The sequence below is a fragment of the Hemiscyllium ocellatum genome, chromosome 3 (assembly GCF_020745735.1).
Source record: "Hemiscyllium ocellatum isolate sHemOce1 chromosome 3, sHemOce1.pat.X.cur, whole genome shotgun sequence".
NCBI classification, from domain to species: Eukaryota; Metazoa; Chordata; class Chondrichthyes; order Orectolobiformes; family Hemiscylliidae; genus Hemiscyllium; species Hemiscyllium ocellatum.
This window is the reverse complement of record NC_083403.1, coordinates 100,732,802-100,756,143: the sequence shown is the minus strand read 5'-3', so window position 1 is coordinate 100,756,143 and position 23,342 is coordinate 100,732,802. Positions and strand designations below refer to the sequence as shown.

General features: G+C 42.6%; 1 protein-coding gene across 10 annotated transcripts in view; it reads right to left on the bottom strand.

Annotated features, from left to right (window-relative positions):
• Positions 1-23,342, bottom strand: part of dst (dystonin) — a 624,072-nt gene that overhangs the window by 391,916 nt on the left and 208,814 nt on the right. For all 10 annotated transcript variants that reach the window (XM_060852081.1, XM_060852129.1, XM_060852093.1 and 7 more), the window contains one exon: positions 13,939-14,031. In XM_060852081.1, the coding sequence (XP_060708064.1) occupies positions 13,939-14,031 (93 nt within the window). The remainder of the gene's footprint in view (positions 1-13,938; positions 14,032-23,342) is intronic.

Below are 23,342 nucleotides of genomic sequence, written 5' to 3'. Positions count from 1 at the left end.
CCCATAGCTGAAAAATAAAATGAATTGCATTTATATAGCGGCTTCATGGCCCATGACCCAGAACATTTTACAGACTATGAAGTCCTTTCTTGAAGTGTGGTTAATTGTGAAAATTGGGAAGATTGCTGTTGGAAGCAAGTGGCAAAAGGAATGTCTCCATCTTGTAGTCAACTATAACTTGTGGTTAGTGGAGCAAACTAACAATAGGAAAGAAATTTCCATTGATAGGGGTCAGCTCAGTCTGACCCACTTGTTCAAAAAAAAACCAACAGTGTTGTATACAGTCTAGACTTCACCATCTCTCTCTCTCTCTGTTGAATCCCTGTGTCAATAAATCAAAATGACAAGTATGGTTGAGCCTATTCCTGGACGTCTCGTCATATGACCTTCAGGCCCAGTCAAATCATCTCAACTATCCATCTCCGATACAACTAAACAATGGAAGTATTTAAAGGAAATGATTCTCTTTAAAATGCATCCCTTCATTTTATTTAATTCTCATACGATTTATACAAGCCATCTGTGGCGGTGTCCTGCAGATTAATCGTTAATTCTTGGCCACAACCCTAAATACAGCTTAAAAACAATAAATCTGCAGATGCCAGATGTCTGATTCTGTCAATTCTTTCAGACCACAAGAGACATCGTGCCATCACTTGCCCAGTTTTCCAGAGCAGTTGGGGAGGTGGTGGTGGTGTAGTGATGATGTCAATGGATTAGTAAACCAGGCTAATGTTCTGATGTCATGGTTTCAAACATACCATGGCAGATAGTGACATTTAAATTCAATAAAAAGCTAGGTTAATCATGCAACCATTGTCAATTCAACTCCCCCTCCCACTCCACCAAGAACATGCAAATCCTGGTGCCAAATCTAAGTCACCCAATTACTGGAGGAAGAACATGTCATCTCCCACCTTGAGACCCTCCAACCACATGGAATCAATGTCGATTTCACCAGTTTCCTCAACCCCCCCTCCCTCCACCTTATCCCAGGTCCAATCCTCCAACTCGGCAAAGCCCTCTTGAACTGTCCTACTTGTCCACCTTCTTTCCCCCTATCTGTTCCACCCTGTCAACATCCTCCACCTTCATCCATCTACTGCATTCCCAGCTACCTTCTGCCCAGCTCCCCCCACCCCTCCCCACCCCCTCCCATTATCTCTCAGCCCCTTTGGGCCATCCCATGTTCCTGATGAAGAACTTAGACTCAAAACATCAACTCTCCTGCTCCTTGGATACTGCCTGACTGGTTGTGCTTTTCCAGCGCCACACGTGTTGACTCTGATCTCTAGTATCTGCAGTTTTCACTTTCTCCAACCAGTGTCAATTGGCAAAGAATCCATCTGGTTCACTATATCCTTTAAGAAAGGAAATCAGCCAGAAGTGACTATTCTCTCTCAGGAAGGTAACACGCACGGTGGCTTAATGACTTGAAAAATCACAAAGAGGGAGTGACGGTGGTGGTGATGGTGGCTGCCAGCCCTAAATGTTCAAACTATCCCAAGGTCTCAGTATTCAGTTACATTTTCAGCATCTTGACACTTCACCACATTAATTCTGCAGGCAACTGTCTATTCAACTCCTGACTCAGTCCACTGAAAATGCTGCACCTTCCCACCCTCGCTCACCTAATAATTCCAGTGGAAAGATGAAATGTAAAGATCTGAGTAGTAAGATCAAATTGTTCGAGTTCTTCATATAAATTTCCTGAAAATGTTTATTGATACATATCATTGTTTCATCATGAAGAAGACATCCTGTCTATGTTTGTGTAGTCCCTCTCAATGGTTATACAACTGAAATTTATTACAGTCTGTGCACAGAGAAAAACGTCTGCATTGCATCAGTATATGCCAAATATGTATAACAGTCAGGCATGGTAACACAGTGGTTAGCACTTCACAGCACTAGGAACCCAAGTTTGATTCTAGCCTTGAATGACTGTGTGAAGTGTGCATGTTCTCCCTATGTCTGCATGGGTTTCCTCCCACCATCCAAAGATGTGCAGGTTAGGTGGATTGGCCACTCTAAATTGCCCCATTGTGCAGGCGAGGTCGGTAACTATAGTAAATGTGGAGTTATAGGAATAGGGTGGGATGCTCTTCATAGGTTGATGCAGACCCAATGGGCTGAATGGCCTGATTCTGAACTGTAGGGATTCTATGTTTGAGATAACCCTCCAATTTTAATGAAAAAAATCCTAATTCTTGCCACACATCACCTGCTGACCACATCTCCCATTCACCATTCCCCTCTCCCATTCCTCCCATGTTCTCTCCTGAATTCTCACTGTGAGCAAAGGCCCTGAAGAGTGGTGGTAAGAGGGAGGAAAGGAGAGAATGAAGCTGTCCGGAGAAGGTAGTGGCAAGCTCAAGAATCCCTTGAGAGTGGAACAGCTTGCTCCAAAATGGTGCCAATCAGGTTACGTACACATTGCCAGCCCAGATACAAGAGAAATGTAAAGCAGAAGCCCCAAAGTTCATCATTGTATCCGAGATCATACACAGTTTTCAACCCCTTGAAAATAATCCTTGTGTAAGTCAGCCTCCTACCTTTCAGTAATATGTTGAGATTAAAAGGTTGACTTTTTTACAAGTACACAGTTTTTTAAAAAAAAAACTACATTCTCTAACTTGACAGATAGATCTAAAGCAATTTAATTTTTATGTGACCGTTCAAACTGAGGCTGCTCAAATAATTAATTTAATTTTGATCTGGTTGCTACAAATTGCCCATCAGATTCAAGATCAACTTCTTCCCTGCTGTTATCACTAATGAATGGACCTCTCAAATGTCAGTGTTGATCTTTCTCTCTCTGCACCTTCTCTGCACTTATAACACTGTATTCTAATCTCTGTTCTACCATCTGATGCACTTTTTAATCGCACAATCTACATGTACAACATGCAAGAAATGCTTTTCACAATCTCTCATAACACATGACAATAATAAATCCAATCAGCTAGATTCTATACCTCCTTCCATGAAGTTCAAATTCCATGCACAAGTGTTAAAAGGACAGAAAAGATTTCAGTCCTCAAAAGAATCATTTATTACCAAATGTTGCGAGCAATAAGGCAATCCATATAAACTTTTAAAGAATATTCTCAGTTCCTTCGGGGTGTTGCATTCAATACAGCTATCCCTTGTTTGAAGCATGTTCTTAATAAGGGTGCTCATCCTTTAAAACAAACCAAAATCGACTTTCCCTGACTCCTCACTAATTAATAGGAGGGTCGGAAGAATTAGGTCTTCCTCTAATTTAGAACTTTAACCTTTTCATCTGGTCTATCCTTTTCTATAACTGTTTTAAAACCAAAGGAAATATAATCACCGGGGCCCAAGTGCTCTCCACTGACACCTCAGCCACTTACCCTGCCTTATTTTTCTAATAGGTACATCTACATACTGAATAACAAAATGTTCTTGTACATTGCTTGCGACTTCCCTCCCGAAACTGATCCTCCTGTTGTTTGCCTTTATTGGCCAGAGCATAAGTTTTGGGAAATTATGTTGCAGCTGTACAGGATATTGGTTGTGTCACCATTAGAATATTGTGTGCAATTCCGGTCTCCCTGCTATAGGAAATATATTGCGAAACTTGAAAGGATTCAGAAAAGATTTAGAAGAATATTGCCAGGGTTGGAATGTTGGAACTACATGGAGAGGCTAAGAAGACCGGGGCTGTTTTCCCTGGAGCATTGGAGGCTGAGGGATGACCCCTCAGGATAGGGTGAATAATCAAAATCTTTTCCCCAGGGAGAGGAGACTAAAACACGAGGGCTTAGATTTAAAGTGGGAGGAAAAAGATTTAAAAGGGACCTAAGGAGCAACCTTTTCATGGATGGAATGAACTGGCAAAGGGAGTGGTGGAGGGTGGTATAATTACATTATTTAAAAGGCATCTGGATTGGGTATATGAATAGGAAAGATTTAGAGAGATATGGGCCAAATGCTGGCAAATGAGACTCGATTAATTTAGGATACCTGGTTGGCATGGTGAGGGGGACTGAAGGATCTGCTTCCACGCTGTACACCTCGACAACTCTATGACTCAAAAGTTAGTAAATGTGCTATGTGATGTAAAGGTATTTTTGGGTCAGTATGGCTCAAGGCAACCAATAGGTTTTTAAGCAGAAAAGTTAGAGTCACTCATGATCACAACCCACACTTACCACATTTCTCATGGGCAAGTCATGTTCAATGATTACATTTTTGTTTCCTCCACCTTTCACTTTTACAAATGCAGTTTAAGTAAGAGATAACTGCACCTCGGACATTAGTTTAAAGCTGTTGTGTGTTTTATCTTTGTGTCAGCGCTATCACTGTATCTTGAAGGTGTAATGAAGCCTTTAAACTGGGCTTACATATACGGATCACCTAACCTCAGAGCTGTCTTTTTTGGAACAAGTGTTATCTCCTGGTAGGCAGTTCAGACACATGATTAGTTTCAACCTGCACAGATTAAACAAATATACTGAGAAACAAAAAGTTGTTACTGATATTTCAAAATCTCAATTTTTAAACTTAATTTAAAGCCTTTTTAAAAAGTGCACTTTTTTAGCCCAAGTGCCACCATCCCCGAACAATATGTACACAGCTCAATTCTATGATAATAACAAAAATGACCTTTTTTAAAGCTTTGCTCAAGGGACAATGGCCAGGCCAATCAGAATCCACCTAAAATAATCACCCGTCCACGTTACAAGGCAGAGAAGGCCTTGGTTTAGCACCTTATTGGGAAGATGGTGCCTCAGAAAGGAATGATCTCTTTCTGCACTGCATTGTAGAGTCAGCCTAAATTTCTGCTAGTGTTTCCACAGTGGGACTTCAACCTGTAACCTTTAAACACAGAGGTGAGTTGGAGGAAGCAAGAATCAAGAAATTTATTGCTGGGAAGCAAGTCAGCTGAGTTGCACTTTAAATGGGAGATCACATGATATCTAATGGCTTTATTTTTCAGTAAAAGCAATACATTCCCACATGTAACAGCTGAAGTCATGAGTCCAAGCCATATTATAATAAGTATTTCCTCACTAATGACATTCCTGTCATTAGTCATTTGCTTACATGTCATCTAGCAATACTTTAAGCTGGTTACAATCCCACCACCTTTTGTAGACCTTCTGAAACCTCCAATACTTTATTCCTTTTCTAAAACCAAGAGGCACTCCGCTGCATTTTTATATGTAGAAACCTTCAGAGGGGTGAACAATCTATTTGAACATTACTGGTCTGAACACAAGGAGTCTTGTTCAGCCCCTGGAAACATTGCATAATGATTTTGCAAAACAGGAAATTTGCATTTCTACATTCATAGGCACCTTAAATTGTTTACATAAAAAGAGAAGATAATTTGACTTTCTCCCATAAGGCCTTGGTTAAAGAGACAGGACAAAAAACACTTTTCAAAAATATTTTTTTCCTATGAAAGAGAAGGAGACTTTCACCAACTTTTTATAGTGCTTTAAACCGAGCAAAATATTCCAAGATGCTTCAGAATAGTATAATCAAATAAAACCTGACAAAACCACATAAGGAGACACTGGAACACGTGACCAAAGCTGAGCGACAGAAGTTATTTTTAAGGAGTAAGGATTAATGCAGCTTGAATGTAAAAACATCAATGTTGCATCATGTACATCGGCATATCTAGACTCTTGGTATCTTACAGAGCACAAATGGGTTTCAGACTAACTGGTCAATGATAGAGCTAATGTTCAACTCCATCCCCTCTAAACTGCTTCACCTCACTCTATCATTACAGCCTTCCATTATTTTCTCCCTCATTTCTATATAGGTTCCTTTTAAAAGCACACATGATGTTAACCTCAACTGGTCCTGATTGAGCCTTTTTAAGAGTTTGCTGATGCTCAGAGTGTTCTATTTACATACGCTCAGATAATGAAACGGTCAATGCCCTTGTCCAACAAGATACCTGGGTAAGACTCAGGCATGGGATGGTAAGTAGGCAATGATGATCTTCAAAAACAGAGAAGCTAACCACCTCCTCTTGATGCTGAACTGCATTATCATCATTGAATACATCAACATCCTGGCATTGCTACTGATTAGAAACTGAACAGGAGCAGCCATAAATGCCATGGCTCCAAATTCAGGTCAGAGACACTCTCGACTCTGATCTCCAACGTCTGCTGTCTTCACTTTTGCCTACCATCCAAAACAAAGCAAACTGCTTGAGTGGCATCTGATCCACCTCCAACATTCAATCCTTCCACAGTAGCAGCAGTGCGTATCATCTACTAGATGCATTCAGACAGACTAGGACTTCTCAAATATCACCTTCTAAGCCTGTGACCTCAAACATCTGGAGCAGATAGTGAGCAGACTCATAGGAATACTACCAACTCCAAATCTCTCACCATCCTTACTTTGGATCTATATCACCATCCCTCATTGTCACAGGGTTAAATTCCAGGACTCCCTCCCCAACAGCACAATGGGTGTAGTACACAACTCACTATCACCTTATCAAGGGGAATGAATGGCAGGCAATAAATATCACATTAGTAGTCTACAACCTATTAAAGGTGAAGGAAAGGTCAATTGTAAAAGTTACAAAGACCCCTGATGAGGGTTTCTACAGCTGGTGAACTGGGCAACGATAGAAGTAAAAGAAACAGGAGCTGGAAAAAACTGTTTGGTTCATTGAGCGTGCTTTGCCATTGGCTAAGATCATGGCTGAAATTCAACCTCTCTTGACTCCCCTGGATTCCCTTAGAATCCAAACATCTATTAATCTCAACCCTGAATATGCTCAGCAATAAAGCATCTGCAGTCCTTTGAGCTGGAGAATTCCCAAGCTTCATAATACTTTGAATGAAGAGATTTATTTTGATCTCAGTGCTAAATGACCAACTCCTCATTTTGACACTGGGACCCATTTCTAAACTCTTCAGCCAGAAACCTGTCTATTGCAAACCCTCTTTGAATTGCGTGTTCCAATGAAATCACTTCTCACGGTGACTGGCATCAATTAATGACTCAATGGTAAAGTTCTTCACAATTCATTATCCAAATGAACCAAAGATTCCAGTAAATGAAATTCAGCACTTGGGTTTCTAAATGCTATTGAACAACTATTCCAATAATAATTTCTTCCTCCTTGCTGCTCATTAGTGAAGCAATAGCAAACTCTATCCAGGTCAGGATGCCAAGGCCAAAGCCAGAACCATGGATCACTTTCATGATAAACATTCACCCACAATTTATATAACTGTCTCTCTATCAGACCGTGACTATTGGAACTGTGAGCTGAGAGTTGGAGGAACTGTGCTTGGGAATGGAAGGGTTGAGTAAAAGAGAAAGAGGAAAGATAGACAGGTACAAATCAGTAATGGGCTCATGAACCATTAACAAAGACTCAGTGGAAATCCAGTTTTATTAAAGTCCAACTATCCCATACTTGGCTAATTTATAATGAGCTTTTGTTCACGTTAAGTCTGTTGCCAATATCTACTTTTCTCACAAAATGAAGCAACTTTCTCATCCCCATGACCTCGGATACACTGCAAGCCTGAAAACACGTTTTTCCAGTCTTTGCTCAAATGGGACACAGACAAAAAAAAACTAACAGTATGAAAGGCAATATTGGCAAGAAACATTGGAATCAGTCAGGCTGTAACTGTGGAGAAGGAGATTAACTTAAACTTTTAGGTCAATGACCTTTGGTCATTATGTAGCTTCGCAATTACGAATGAAATGTCACACCCCTCACACCGAAAGGTGGTGGCTGACTGGCATTGCTTTGCCTGTCACCTTCCTGCTTTCGCTGGTATTTTAACAGCAACAGAGAAGCTAATTGACTCCTGGGCCAATTCAGTTCCAAAAATGACCAATTAATGGCTACTTAAAGTCTTCTCACGCTACAGCTGGTCTAGCACTCTCTTCCACAAATGTCCCCAAGGATTCCCCTACCGACCCGACTCTTGAGGGCTTGCCAGTCTGCTCCAGCAAGATCCAGGAGTGTGCCTCAATATCCGACACCAGTCTCTGCTTCTGGTAATATTGCCACAATTAGTTGGTCAATAGGTCTTGGAAAAATGGAATCCGTACAGTGTGGAAACAGGCCATTCAGCCCATCGAATCCATACTGACCCTGGAAAGACAATCTCACCGAGACCCACCCACATCCTAGACTCTATGGACGATTTAGCATGCCCAATCTACTTAATCTGTACAGTTTTGGACTGTGGCAGGAAACAGTAGCAGCCAGAGGAAACTCACGCAGACACACAGAACATGCAAACTCCACACAGTCAGTTGCCCGAAGGTGGAATTGAACCTGGGTCCCTGGCGCTGTGAAGCAATGTTAACCACTGAGCCACCGTGCCACACAAAGATGGCTCCACCTCCCAGTTTGTATTTCTTTGTGGGTAAGGAATGGCATTCCGATGGCAAACAAATTAAAACGCTGCACAGCTATTAAAACCTGGCTGGGCCTATCTGACCAGAGGTCTGCTTATCCCTTTTGATGTCTGTGCTTGGAGGAGGTGGAGGAGATGAACAGCATCATGGCTACCCATCCATTTCTTAAACCCCACACTCCCTGCTCGTGCATAGAGGTTGACCTGTTTTAAATTGATGTTTCTACATATCTGCTCTGAGCTACTAGAAGGTGCATGCTTTTTGTTCACTTGGGTATCTGGTGAAAGATTGAAAACCTCAAATGGAGAAACACTGAGTCATGAAGATATTCTGTACTTTGACACAAACACTGAATGATGGCTGTTGCATTTGTATGACGTTTAAGCACTCAGAGCTTTTGTGAGCCAAACCATATGTTTCCCACCCACCGGATGTAATACATATAATCAATGTATAATACATTACTGTAAACATCCTAAGCCCAACACAACATTTTCAAATTTCAATTTATTTTGGTCCCACTATGAAACTCTGCCTGGTGACAGCAGTCCATTTTAGAAAGTCAAAAGCTATAATTTCACAGAAATAGGACAACTTTGGTTTCAAGATGAGACTGCCAAGTGCACACAGCTCTCTTGGTCACTTCAGCTGGTCATTACACCACCAGACACCAATGATCACCTCTGTTCAAAGTCACCCAATTCCAATCTGGCTCAGCAGGTGTGAGTGACCTTGTCCTGAAGAAATTCCGAATATGTCTGAGATACCAAAGATGAAAACTGTTTCATTTTTTTATGTCTTACCCCCAAGCTTTTTTTGTCCGGACCTCACCATTGTAGGGAGTGCATTTGGACAGTCATATGCATTATGTACTCAGGTATTTGGAGAGGGACTTGAATCTACAGTAGTCAGCAATTAATGACTAATCGGTGTTATCTCCTACTTATTTCATTTTAATCATTCATGTGCTGACAAGATTAGCATTTATTGCCCATCCCTAATTATTGTTGAGAAGGTGAGGCTGAAGTATGTCCTTGAACTCCATTTGCTGTAGGGAAACCCACAGTGCTGTTAGGGAAGGAGTTCTAGAATTTTGATCCAATAAAAGTAAAGAAACGATGATCTAGTTCCAAATCCAGGTGATGTTTGGCTTGAAGGAGAAGTTGCAGGTGGCAGTATTCCCTTGCATCTGTTGCCTTGTCTTTCTAGGTGGGAGAGATCACGGAGGGGGGGCTTGGAAGATGCATCAAAGGAGGTTCAATGAGTTTTTGCAGTGCATCTTGTAAATGGTATACACTGCTGCCACTGTGCATCATCAGTGAATACATAAGGTAGTGGATGGTGTGTCAAATGAAAGTGCTGCTTTATTTTTGACCCCAGTGTTGTTTGTAAGATGCATCCATCTAGGTAAGTGGAAAATATTCCATCAATCATATTTCTGACTTCTACCGTGTAAATGGTGGACTGGCTCATAGTTGGGGAATCGAGTCTAGGGGCAGAGTCAAAAAGATTGAGACAGGCCTTTCAGAAGTGAAGTTAATGAACATTTGCTCACACAAAAGGTGGTACAAGCTTGCAAGTATTCTGCAAATGGCAAGCAATGCTGCATCAATTGTTAATTCTGAAACTGGGATTGAGTTTTGTTCACCATTGGTGTCTAGGCGTATGGAGCATCATCATTTCATCCAGTCAGCCACCATCTCACTGATGACTGAACAGGGTCAAGCAAAAAAAAAAGGTGACCTGCTACTCTTACATTTCTCCAATGGTGGCTCACAGGATATGGATAGTGGGAGTTTGGATGAAAGTAATGCAGTTGAATGTTGAAAGGAGATGGTTTGGTTATTGGTTATGGCTATTGCCTGGTACTTGTATGACAATTCAATATTAATCTTGTACCCACTGATGAACCTTATCCATGGGGAAATATCATGAAAGTAAATTACACTACATTCATACTTTTATAACTAATAACATAAAATATTCAATAATGTGAGGTGGCATGAGGAAGAATGGAATTGTCATGAATACACTCAACATGAAATAGTTAGCCTAGCAGTAAAGTTAATATTTTGAGAGAGGATTTATATAAGCTATTTAAGATTTGTATCTCTGGTTCATATTAGTGAGAATGTTACACAGGAAATGACCGATTAGAATGGGTCATCACAGCATACTCTGAAGAGAATTCTTTCCAAAACCTCCCCTTGGGAATTAGGCAATATGTTAAGAGCCTGTCACAATTTATCACAAAGGAGGAAGTTATGCATATGGACAAACAAAAGCCAGCATTGTTGATACGACGACTTGTGCTTAAGCTCAGAACTATTATAGCTACAGACTGCTTATTCTTGCTCTTCATCAGGCTGGCTGACCTGCCCAACTTCAGGCAGCAGGAATTTCCTGCAGCTCAAGGTGTAGGATTAATCAGGATTAAACAGTTCAAAAATGGTGTTTTACAATGTCTCAGTTCAAAGATTACTTTTTAAAAAAAATATCTGTGAGAATTGGTCTACACATTGGGTGCAGCACACTTGCACAACATTCTGACTTGCCTTGTCACACAGGCTAATGTAGATCAGCAGGGACCTGTATACATCTTGCAACAGAGCTGCTTTTCTGGATCAAAATTCTTGTACGGATGTGTTATTTTTATGATCATACTTTCAGACTTTCTCTTCAACCTGTAGCAAACCAAGGAGTTTCTGAACAAAAGTGTGCTCTCCTGACAGATACAGGCCTCCAATCACACTGCTGATACAGCCACTGATGTCACAGGCATTCTAACTAGAACCAGACACTTCGTTCAGTTATGGCTCAGGTAAAAGTGAGGACTGCAGATGCTGGAGATCAGAGTCAAGGTTAGAGTGGTGCTGGAAAAGCACAGCAGGTCAAGCAACATTCGAGGAGTAGGAAAATCGACCTCAGGAATGAGGCTCAGCCTGCTCAGACTGTATAATCAAAGGGTAAGGGCCGTCTTTAAGATGAAACTTTAAATCAAAGCCCCACCTGCTCACTCAGATGAATATAAAAGATGCTATAACATTATTTCAATGAACAGAGAATTTTTCCCTCACCACTGTTAGTCTTTCAGCCAACACAGAAAACATATTAGCTGGTTGATTAGTTAAATGCTACGAAAATTCACAGAATCGCTACTATGCGGAAGCAGGCCATGAAGTCCTTCAAGTCCACATCAACTCACCAAAGATCATCCCACCCATTGCTATCCCCTCCTACTGTATCCCAGTAACCCTGTATTTCCCATGGCCAATCCAAATAACTTGCACATCTTTGGACTGTTGCATTTTTAAAATTACACTTCAACAAAGTATTTTAGTGGATGTGAAGTGCTTTGTGAAGTCTTAAGGCTGTGAAAGGCATGATGCAAATGCAAGTCACTTTTTATGATTTGCAAATAGCCACGCCATAGGAAGTCAAGGTTAGAGTAGTGCTGGAAAAACACAGCAGGTCAGGTTGCATCCGAGGAGCTATATGAAGTACTATTCCAGGAGTTAATATCAATAGGAAAATAACAAATTGGCTGTAGCTCTCTGTTCCAGAAAAGGGAAGGCTAAAGGATAACTTTCAGATTATGAGCACGTTCAAAACTGTGGATATGGGGAAAATGCCACACTTATGGTCCAAACTTGGTCAGGCCTCATAAAATTGCCACTAATAAACAGAACAGGGAATTCAGCAGAAACTTCATTATCCAGAGAGTGGCAAGAGTGCGGACCTCTTCAATACACAGAATAATTGAGGCAAATGTCATAGATGGATTTAAGAGGAAGTTAATTAAGTAGATGAGGGAGGAAGCAATAAAGAATTTGATGCTAGTGATAGATGAAGAGGAGCAGAAGGAAGCTGTATGAAGCATAAACACCACAGACCATTTGCTCTGTTTGAGCTACTCTGTAATTCTATTTTTCAATGAAGTGATTAATGAGATTGAGAATACAGGGCTGCAATCTTGTCAATAAAAATGTACCAAAGTTTGGAAGTGGCCATGTTAATGAGAAGTTTATATCACATTAAGCAATGTAAACCACTCAAGACAGATGCTGCTGTAATGGAATGTTCTGTACGACCCTCAATTTCACTGCCAGCTTTGCATTTAATTTTGCTTCTGGATTTTTAAAAACTCCAGTAATTCGTACAAAGTATGGTTACAGCACAAAAGATGGTAATTCACCCCACCTTGCCCAGCTCTCTCTAACATAGTCCCTGACACCCCAGTTTTTTTTAACGCAGCCGACAATGCCTTTTTCTTCAAGTGATCATTCGTTTTCTTTGGAAAGTCATGAACTAACTTGTCTCCATCAAAATCTCACGCAGACATTCCAAATTGTTAAGCATTTGCTGCATCAAAATTTTTCTGCCTGCCATTGCTACTTATACCAATCGCTTTAAAATCCCTTTTATGCCTTTTAATCTTACCTATTTGTTTCTGGGATGACATAGACTGTCGCTGGTTAGGTCAGTATATATTACATATCGTGTTTTCACTGAAATCGATGTGGCAAGAGGAGTTAGAGGGGAAATGGGAAAAACCTTTCCACCCAGAGATTAGTGAGTGCCTGGGATTTGATGCCGGTTTTGCAGCTGAGGAAGAAATTCTCTGTTCACTTTAAAGGACCTGAGGTCTGCACCTGAGGTTCTGTAACCTGCAAAGGCTATGGACCAAATGCCTGGAGAAGGGATTTGAATGAGTGGTTAGATTTGACTTGTGCAAGCACAATGGGCCAAATGGCTCATTCCTATTCCAGACCTTTTTAATGAGCCATTTCTATGAGAGGTGAAGGATTTCAGTGTGCGTCTGTGAGGGGAACCTCCTGATGCTGGAGGTGGCAAGCTTGTGGGTGGGGAGAGCACTGCAGTGCACTCAGCAGTGTGATGGCCTAATCAAAACCCCACCACACTCTTGTCTCCACCAAGATGACATTTTAGGCGGCAGGCCAATGGCTAAGATTCCTACCCCACGACCAATTCAGATCCTGAAGTGCTCAATTAAGGATCACTGCAGGCAAACCTGTCGTCGTCATCTAGCTTTCATGATAGCTGCTATCAGACACTGACTGCCCTTCATTTTCTTTCTAACCCCTCCACTAATCACCCTCAAATCTGTGCTTTTGGAAATTGGCCTCTCCACAATGGGAAACAGGTCTTTCCTGAGAACTCTGTCTAAGCCCGTTATAACTTTGTACACCTCATTTTGCTTGAAATATCTTGACAGTATCGTCTTGTACCTAAATCTGAGCACTACTCACCCCCTCCTTATCTCACTTCAAACCTCAAACCATTTTGTAAAATTGGTACTCAAATAATAATCGTGAACTCAATCGCGATACTGAAGCTTTTCAAACACTTCACTGAGAAGCAAGAAAGCACACAGAACAACAACATGGTAACTTTAAAAAAATGCAATCTCTTAACTCCAATAGTTCCTGAATAAAACACACACTGGACTGAAAAAGCCAAAACGTTAATGTTGGACGTATCACTGAGCCAGCTCAAACATGTTGAAGAGAAAAATGAAAATTGTACCTGAAAGTGCAAAATAATGGTCCAGATCAGCCCCAAGGTGAGTTTAGGATTTCCATCAGTGATGTCATCATTTCTGATGTTCACCAGTTTGACCTAAACCCAGAAAATAAAGTGAAGATTAATTCAACTGTCCAATAAAATTCATTGTTAAATATTGAGACAGAGGTGTTCATTTGTTACCCTAACCACTGCACAGTTGAATAGTAAGTCCACCCAAATGTAAAGAAAAGTCTGAGTGCTTGACATTCACGTCTCAAGTTTGGATCTCACTTGCTGAAATAACTCCCAATTGGAGGGAATTTCAAGACCATGGGGTTGACAGTTACTGGAAATCAGGTCGGTGACCAATCAGAATATATAGAAATATACGGGAGTACTAATTGCACATATAAACAGCTAGTTCAGAAGAAATTTGGCAAGTTTAATGTTACCAAAAGTCTTTCCTAAATGCAATTTTTTCAGGAGTTTCCTTTTGAACTAATGTTCATTATCCAGATTAGGTCAGCAAATGTAATCTCAGGAGAACAAAGAGCAAGAAACATTACAGCACAGGAACAGGCCCTTTGGCCCTCCAAGCCTGCGCTGATCCAGATCCTCTATCTAAACCTGTTGTCCATTCCCTAAGGATCTGTATCCCTAAGGATCTGTATCCCTCTGCTCCCTGCTCATTAATGTATCTGAGGTCTAGATGCATCTTAAATGACACTACCGTTCCCGCCTCTACCACTTCCGCTGGCAACACCCACCACCCTCTGCGTAAAAAACTTTCCACACGTATCTCCCCTTGCCCCACTCACTTTGAAGTCGTGACCACTAGTAATTGAGTCCCCCACTCTGGGGAAAAAACTTCTGGCTGCCCATCTTGTCTGTACCTCTCATGATTTTGTAGACCTCAATCAGGGCCCCCTCAACCTCCGTCTTTCTAATGAAAATAATCATAATCTATTCAACCTCCCTTCACAGCTAGTGCCCTCCATACCAGGCAACATCCTCTCCACCCTCTCCAAAGCATCCACATCCTTTTGGTAATGTGGTGACCAGAACTGTATGCAGTATTCCAAATGTGGCCAAATCAAAGTCCGACACATCTGTAACATGACCTGCCAACTCTTGTACTCAATATCCCGTCTGATGAACAAAGCATGCTGTATGCCTTCTTGACCACTCAATCGACCTGCATTGCCACCTTCAGGGTACAATGGACCTGAACACCCAGATCTCTCTGTACATCAATTTTCCTCAGGACTTTTCCATTTACCGTATCGTTTGCTCTTGAATTGGATCTTTCAAAATGCATCACCTCACATTTGCTCAGACTGAATTCCATCAGCCATTTCTCTGCCCATCTCTCTAATCTATCTATATTCTGCTGTATTCTCTGACAGTCCCCTTCACTATCTGCTACTTCACCAGTCTTGGTGTCATCTGCAAACTTGCTGATCAGGCAACAAATACCTTCATCCAAATCATTTATGTACATCACAAACAACAGAGGTCCCAGCACAGATCCCCGTGGAACACCACTAGTCACAGTTCTCCATTTTGAGAAACTCCCCTCCACTACTACTCTCTGTCTCCTGTTACCCACACAGTTCTCTAACCATCTAGCTAGTACACCTGGACCCATGTAACTTCACCTTCTCAATCAGCCTATCATGGGGAACCTTATCAAATGCCTTACTAAAGTCCATGTATATGACATCTACAGCCCTTCCTGCATCAATCAACTTTGCTACCTTCTCAAAGAATTCTATTAGGTTTGTAAGACATGACCTTCCCCGCACTAAACCATGCTGCTCATTATTGATAAGCCTATTATCTTATCCCTCAATGTCTTCTCCAACAGCTTCCCTACCAGTGACGTCAGGCTTGTTGGTCTATAATTACCTGGATTGTCCTTGCTACCCTTCTTAAACATGGGGACAACGCTAGCAATTCGCCTGTCCTCCGGACCTCACCTGTGTTCAAGGATGCTGCAAAGATATCTGTTAAAGCCACAGCTATTCCCTCTCTCGTTTCCCTCAGTAAGCTGGGATAGATCCCATCCAGACCTAGGAACTTGAACATCTTAATGTTTTTTAGAATACCCAACACTTCCTCCCTCCTTATGCTGACTTGATCTAGAGTAATCAAACATCTATCACTAACCTCAACATCAGTCATGTCCCTCTCCTTCATGAATACCAATGCAAAGTACTTGTTAAGAATCTCACCCATTTTCTCTGACTCCACGTATAGCTTTCCACCTTTGTCCTTGAGTGGACCAACCTTTTCTCTAGTTACCCTCTTGCTCTTATATATATATATATTATATATATGAAAAAAAGGCTTTGGGACTTTCCTTAATCCTGTTTGCAAAAGATATTTCATGACCCCTTTTAGACCTCATAATTCCTCGTTTCAGATTGGTCCTACATTCCCAATAATCTTCCAAAGCTTTGTCTGTTTTCAGTAGCCAAGACCTTATGTACGCATCCCTTTTCCACTTAGCTAGGCTCACAATTTCACCGGTCATCCATGGTTCCCTAACTCCCTTTTCATTTCATTCCCTCATTTTCACAGGAACATATCTCTCCTGAACTCTAAACAACGTGTCTTTAAAAGCCTCCCACATATTGACTATTTCAGGGGACTATTTCAGTTGCATTAGCCTGGACACTAATTCAATATCATGGTCTTTCCAAGCACTTCTCAGCCTTTCTGAGAGAGCAGAGGCACTACTGGGTACGGGAAGAAAATCACTCAGAAGGTCAATGGTGAGAACTGCACATCCAAATCCTACTCTTAACTGATGCCCATGGACTCCCACCTAGAACAGGAGTCACTGGGCAGCAAAGGAAAGATGGCAAATACCTTTTTCACCCAGAGCTAGAGACAAACCTCCTGAAGTTACTGAATGGTGTGCCACACTAGGAGCTCTTTCAGCCAACCACATCCCACTGACAAAGCCACGGAGTTACCGTTAGCCACAAGGTTTAGATGAGCTCTGGGGATATTTTTTCATTAAGGATGGTAGAAATATGGAATGCGCTGAGAGGGTGGTGGAGGCAGGTTCTCTCACAATATTTAAGGAGCATCTGGATTAGGACTTAAAATGCCACAGCATAGTAGTAGGCTATGAACCAAGTGCAGGTAAATGGGATGAGTGTAGTTTGGTGTCTGTTGATCAGTAGAAGCGTGATAAACTGAAGGGCAAGTTTCAATGCTTTATGGCTCTAAGACGGAGTGAATATCTGTCCAGTCAGTCATAATCTTTATTAGTGCTAAGAGAAAGTGAGGACTGCAGATGCTGGAGATCATAGTCGGAAAATGTGGTGCTGGAAAAGCACAGCAGATCAGGCAGCATCCGAGGAGCGGGGGAATTGACGTTTCAGGCATAAGCTCTTCATCAGGAATGTTGGGGTGGCAGTTGACAGATAAATAGGAGGGCGGGTGTGGGGGTGGGGGGGGAAGGTAGCTGGGAAAGCGATAGGTAGATGGAGGTGGGGGGGAGATGGTGATAGGCCGGAGAGGTGGGTGGAGCAGATAGGTAGGAAGGAAGATGGACAGAGAGGATTGTTCAAGAGGACGGTGCTGAGTTGGAGAGTTGAATCTGGGATGAAGTGGGGGAACAGAAGATGAGGAAACTGTTGATATCATTGTTGATACCCTATGGCTGAAGGGTCCAATGGCAGAAGATAAGTCATTCTTGCTCCATGTGTAAGGTGGCTCAGATTTGGCACTATAGACGGCCCAGGACTTGCATGTCATAGAGATGTACAGCATGGAAACAGACCCTTCAATCCAACCCGTCCATGCCGACCAGATATCCCAACCCAATCTAGTCCCACCTGCCAGCACCCGGCCCATATCCCTCCAAATCCTTCCTATTCATATACCCTTCCAAATGCCTCTTAAATGTTGCAATTGTACCAGCCTCCACTACTTCCTCTGGCAGCTCAATCCATACACATACCACCCTCTGCGTGAAAATGTACCCCTTAGGTCTCTTTTATATCTTTCCCCTCTCACCCTAAACCTATGCCCCTGAGTTCTGGATTCCCCGACCCCAGGGAATAAACTTTGTCTATTTATTCTATCCATGCCCCTCATAATTTTGTAAACCTCTATAAGGTTACACCTTCAGCCTCTGACGCTCCAGGAAAAACAACCCCAGCTCAACTCCTGTACTCAATACTCTGACCAATAAAGGAAATCATACCAAACGCCTTCTTCACTATCCTATCTACCTGCGACTCCACTTTCAAGGAGCTATGAACCTGCACTCCAAGGTCTCTTGTTCAGCAACACTCCCTAGGACCTTACCATTGAGTGTATAAGTCCTGCTAAGATTTGCTTTCCCGAAATGCAGCACCTCGCATTTATCTGAATTAAACTCCATCTGCCACTTCTCAGCCCATTGGCCCATCTGGTCCAGATCCTGTTGTAATCTTTTTGCTGTCCACTACACCTCCAATTTTGGTGTCATCTGCAAACTTACTAACTGTACCTCTTATGCTTGCATCCAAATCATTTATGTAAATGACAAAAAGTAGTGGACGCAGCACCGATCCTTGTGGCACTCCACTGGTCACAGGCCTCCAGTCTGAAAAACAACCATCCACAATCACCCTCTGTCTTCTACCTTTGAGCAAGTTCTGTATCCAAATGGCTAGTTCTCCCTGTATTCCATGAGGTCTAATATTGCTAATCAGTCTCCCATGGGGAACCTTGTCGAAAGCCTTACTGAAGTCCATATAGATCACATCTACTGCTCTGGCCTCATCAATTTTCTTTGCTACTTCTTCAAAAAACTCAATCAAGTTTGTGAGACATGATTTCCCACGCACAAAGCCATGTTGACTATCCCTAATCAGTCCTTGCCTTTCCAAATACATGTACATCCTGTTCCTCAGGATTCCCTCCAACAACTTGCCCACCATTGAGGTCAGGCTCACTGTTCTATAGTTCCCTGGCTTGTATTTACCACCCTTCTTAAACTGTGGCACCACGTTTGCCAACCTTCAGTCTTCTGGCACCTCACCTGTGACTATCGATGATACAAATATCTCACCAAAAGGCCCAGCAATCACTTCTCCAGCTTCTCACAGAGTTCTCAGGTACACCTGATCAGGTCCTGGGGACTTATCCACTTTAAAGTGTTTCAAGACATCCAGCACTTCCTCCTCTGAAACCTGGACATTTTGCAAGATGTCACGATCTATTTCCCTACAGTCTATATCTTTCATATCCTTGAAGGGCCCTATTCTCTCCCTAGTTACCCTTTTGTCTTTAATATATTTGTAAAAACCCTTTGGATTCTCCTTAATTCTCTTTGCCAAAGCTATCTCATGTACCCGTTTTGTCCTCCTGATTTCCTCTTAAGTATACTCCTACTGCCTTTATACTCTTCTAAGGATTCACTCGATCTATCCTGTCTATACATGACATACGCTTCCTTCTTTTTCTTAACCAAACCCTCAATTTCTTTAGTCATCCAGCATTCCCTATATCTACCAGCCTTCTCTTTCACCCTGACAGGATTATACTTTCTCTGGATTCTTGTTATCTCATTTCTGAAGGCTTCCCATTTTCCAGCCATCCCTTTAATCTGCGAACATCTGCCTCTCATCAGCTTTCGAAAATTCTTGCTTAATACCGTCAAAGCTGGTCTTTCTCCAATTTAGAACTTCAACTTTTAGATCTGATCTATCCTTTTCCATCACTATTTTAAATAGAATTATGGTCGCTGGCCCCAAAGTGCTCCTCCGCTGACACCTCAGTCACCTGCCCTGCCTTATTTCCCAAGAGTAGGTCAAGTTTTGCACCTTCTCTAATAAGTACGTCCACATACTGAATCAGAAAATTGTCTTGTAAACACTTAAGAAATTCCGCTCCATCTAAACCTTTAACACTATGGCAGTCCTAGTCGATATTTGGAAAGTTAAAATCCCCTACCATAACCACTCTATTATTCTTACAGATAGCTGAGATCTCCTTACAAGTTTGTTTCTCAATTTCCCTCTGACTATTGAGGGGTCTATAGTACAAGGGATCAACCCTTTCTTATTTTTTCAGTTCCACCCAAATAACGTCCCTGTTTATATTTCTGGGAATATCTTCCATCAGCACAGCTGTAATGCTATCCCTCATTAAAAATGCCACTCCCCCACCTCTCTTGCCTCCCTTTCTATCCTTCCTGTAGCACTTATATCCTGGAACATTAAGGTGCCAGTCCTGCCCATCCCTGAGCCATGTTTCCGTAATTGCTATGATATCCTAGTCCCATGTTCCTAACCATGCCCTGAGTTCATCTGCCTTCCCTGTTAGGCCCCTTGCATTGAAATAAATGCAGTTTAATTAATTAGTCCTGCCTTGTCCCTGCCTGCCCTGACTGTTTGACTCACTTCTGTTCTCAGTTTAACCCCTCTGAGATCGATCTCTTTCCTCACTATCTCCCGGAATCCCACAACCCCACCTTACTAGTTTAAATCCTCCCATGAAGTTCTAGCAAATTTCCCTGCCAGTATATCAGGCCCCTTCCAATATAGGTGCAATCTGTCCTTCTTGTACAGGTCACTTCTACCCCAGAAAAGATTCCAATGATCCAAAAATGTGAATCCTTCTCCCATACACCAACTCCTCAGCCATGCATTCATCTGCTCTATCCTCCTATTCCTGCCCTCATTAGCTTGTAGCATTGGGCATAATCCAGATATTACTACCCTTGAGGATCTCCTTTTTAAATTTCTGCCTAACTTTCTGTAATCTCCCTTCAGAGTCTCAACCTTTTCCCTTCCAATGTGGAGAATGACCTCCTGCTGGCCCCTCTCTCCCGTGAGAACATATTGCACCCTCTCTGAGACATCCTTGATCCTGGCACCAGGGAAACAACACACCATTCTGCTTTTTCTCTGCTGGCCACAGAAACGTCCGTCTGTACCTCTGACTACAGAAACCCCTAACACAATTGATCTCTTGGAAGCCAACGTACCCCTCATTGCATTAGAGCCAGTCTCAATACCAGAAACTTGGCTGTTTGCGCTACGTTCCTCCGAGAATACATCACCCCCTACATTTTCCAAAACAGCATACCTGTTTGAAATGGGTAGATCCACAAAAGACTCCTGCCCTAGGTACCGACCTCTCTTACCCTTCCTGCAGTTAACCCATCTATGTGACTGTATCTGAGATTTTCCTCCTTCCTATAACTGCCATCCATCACATACTGTTGCTGTCCTTGGCAGAGTGGGAGAGGGAGTTGAAGTAGTCGACCACAGGATGGTGGGATTGTTTGGTGCATATCCCCCAGGGATGTCTGCTGAAACATTCCACAAGTTGACATCCTGTCTCCCCAGTGTAGAGGAGACATCATTGGGAGCAACAGTCATAGTAGTTGAAGTGTTTGGATGTGCAGGAAAATCTCTGCTGGATGTGGAAGGATCCTTTGCGGCCTTGGAGAGAGATGAGGTGGGAGGTGTGGACGCAGCTTTTACATCTCTTGTGGGTGCAAATGTGTTGCTGGTCAAAGCACAGCAGGTTAGGCAGCATCTCAGGAATAGAGAATTCGACGTTTCGAGCATAAGCCCTTCATCAATATTCCTGATGAAGGGCTTATGCTCGAAACGTCGAATTCTCTATTCCTGAGATGCTGCCTAACCTGCTGTGCTTTGACCAGCAACACACTTGCAGCTGTGATCTCCAGCATCTGCAGACCTCATTTTTTACATCTCTTATGGGGCAAGGGATGTGTCGGGAGTGGAGGGTGGGTTGGTCGGGGGCATGGACCTAACGAGGGAGTCACAGAGGGAATGGTCTCTGCGGAATAGTGATCGGAGTGGGGAGGAAAATATTTCTATGAGTGTAGCTGGCAGAAATGGCAGAGAATAATGCCCTGTACCTGGAGATTAGTCGGGTGGAAGGTGAGAACCAGTGGGTTGTATCCGTGTCGCAGTTGGGGGAGGGGTGGGGTTCAAGAACAGTGGTGTGGGAAGTGGAGGAGATGTGTTGGAGGGCACTGTTGACCACATGGGAGAGGAAATTGCAGTCCATGAAATAGAGGTCATCTGGGATGTCCTGGAGTGGAATTCTCCTCCATGGAGCAGATACAGTGGAGGCAGAGGAATTGGGAATAAGAGATTGTGTTTTTAGAAGGGAGGGGGATGTAGTCCACATTGCTGTGGGAGATACTGAGTTTGAAATAGATGTCTGTGTTGAGTCGGTCACCAGAGAAGGAGATGGAGACAGAGAGGTCCAGGAAAGGGAAGGAGATGTCGGAGATGGTCCAGGGGAACTTGAGGGCAGGATGGAAGATGTTCATGAACTGTTAAACTTCCCCATGGGAGCACGAGATGGCACCAATACAATCATCAATGTAACAGAGGAAAATGTGGGGAATGGTGCTAGTGTAACTGCAGAAGATGAACTGTTCCACATATCTGAAGAAGAGGCAGGCATAGCTGGGGCCCATGTGGGTGCCCATGGCAACCCATTTGGTCTGAAGGAAATGGGAGGATTCAAAGGACAAATTGTTGAGGGTGAGCACCAGTTCAATCAATCGAATGTATCGATGGAAGGGTACTGGTTGGGTTGGCACAAGAGGAAGAAACGGAGGGCTTGGAGGCCTTCATCATGGCGGATGGGCGTGTTCAGGGACTGGATGTCCATGGTGAAAATGAGGCATTGGGGCTGGGGAATCGAAAGTCATGGAGGTGGTGAAGGGCGTGGGTGATGTTCTGAATGTATGTGGGGAGTTCCTGGACTAAGGGGGACAGGATGGTGTCTTTTTTAGTGCTGCAAATGTTTCTTTTCATGTATTTATCTATTTTTCTTTTCAATGTTATTTCTGAATCTGCTGTCACTGTTCTCACAGATATCAATCCAGAGGACAACTTCCTTTACTGAAATAAATATTTATCTTTCCCTAGCTCTTCTGTCAATTATCTTTAGCTCATCTCCTCTGTTAGTCATATCCCTATCACTGGAAATAATTTCTCTCAGTTTGCTCATTTAAAATGCAACTTCCTTAACCCTAAGGAGAATTCCAGCCTCTCCAGGGAACTGAAGTCCCATATCCAAAGTAGCTTTCTCGTATGTGTTAGTAAATCTCCTTTGAATCCGCACCAAGGCATGAACACATCATTCCTTTCTTTGGACTCAGAATGAACACAATACTCCAGCTGATGCTGAAAGAATTCATGATAAAATTCATCTCCTTTGGCCCACTGCTTGAAGACAGGTCCAACCCCCACGGCATTATGACCTCTATCCCAGGTTAAGGCAAACGGGCAGGTCCCTGAATCCAGACAGGGAAAAAGCCCCGCATTGTTGGGACTAACCTGATCCACACTGGCCAGCCAGTCAACCAAGTCAACCAATTCCATTCGGAGACAATTGTATTTGTTAATGCAGACTTTTATATGCAC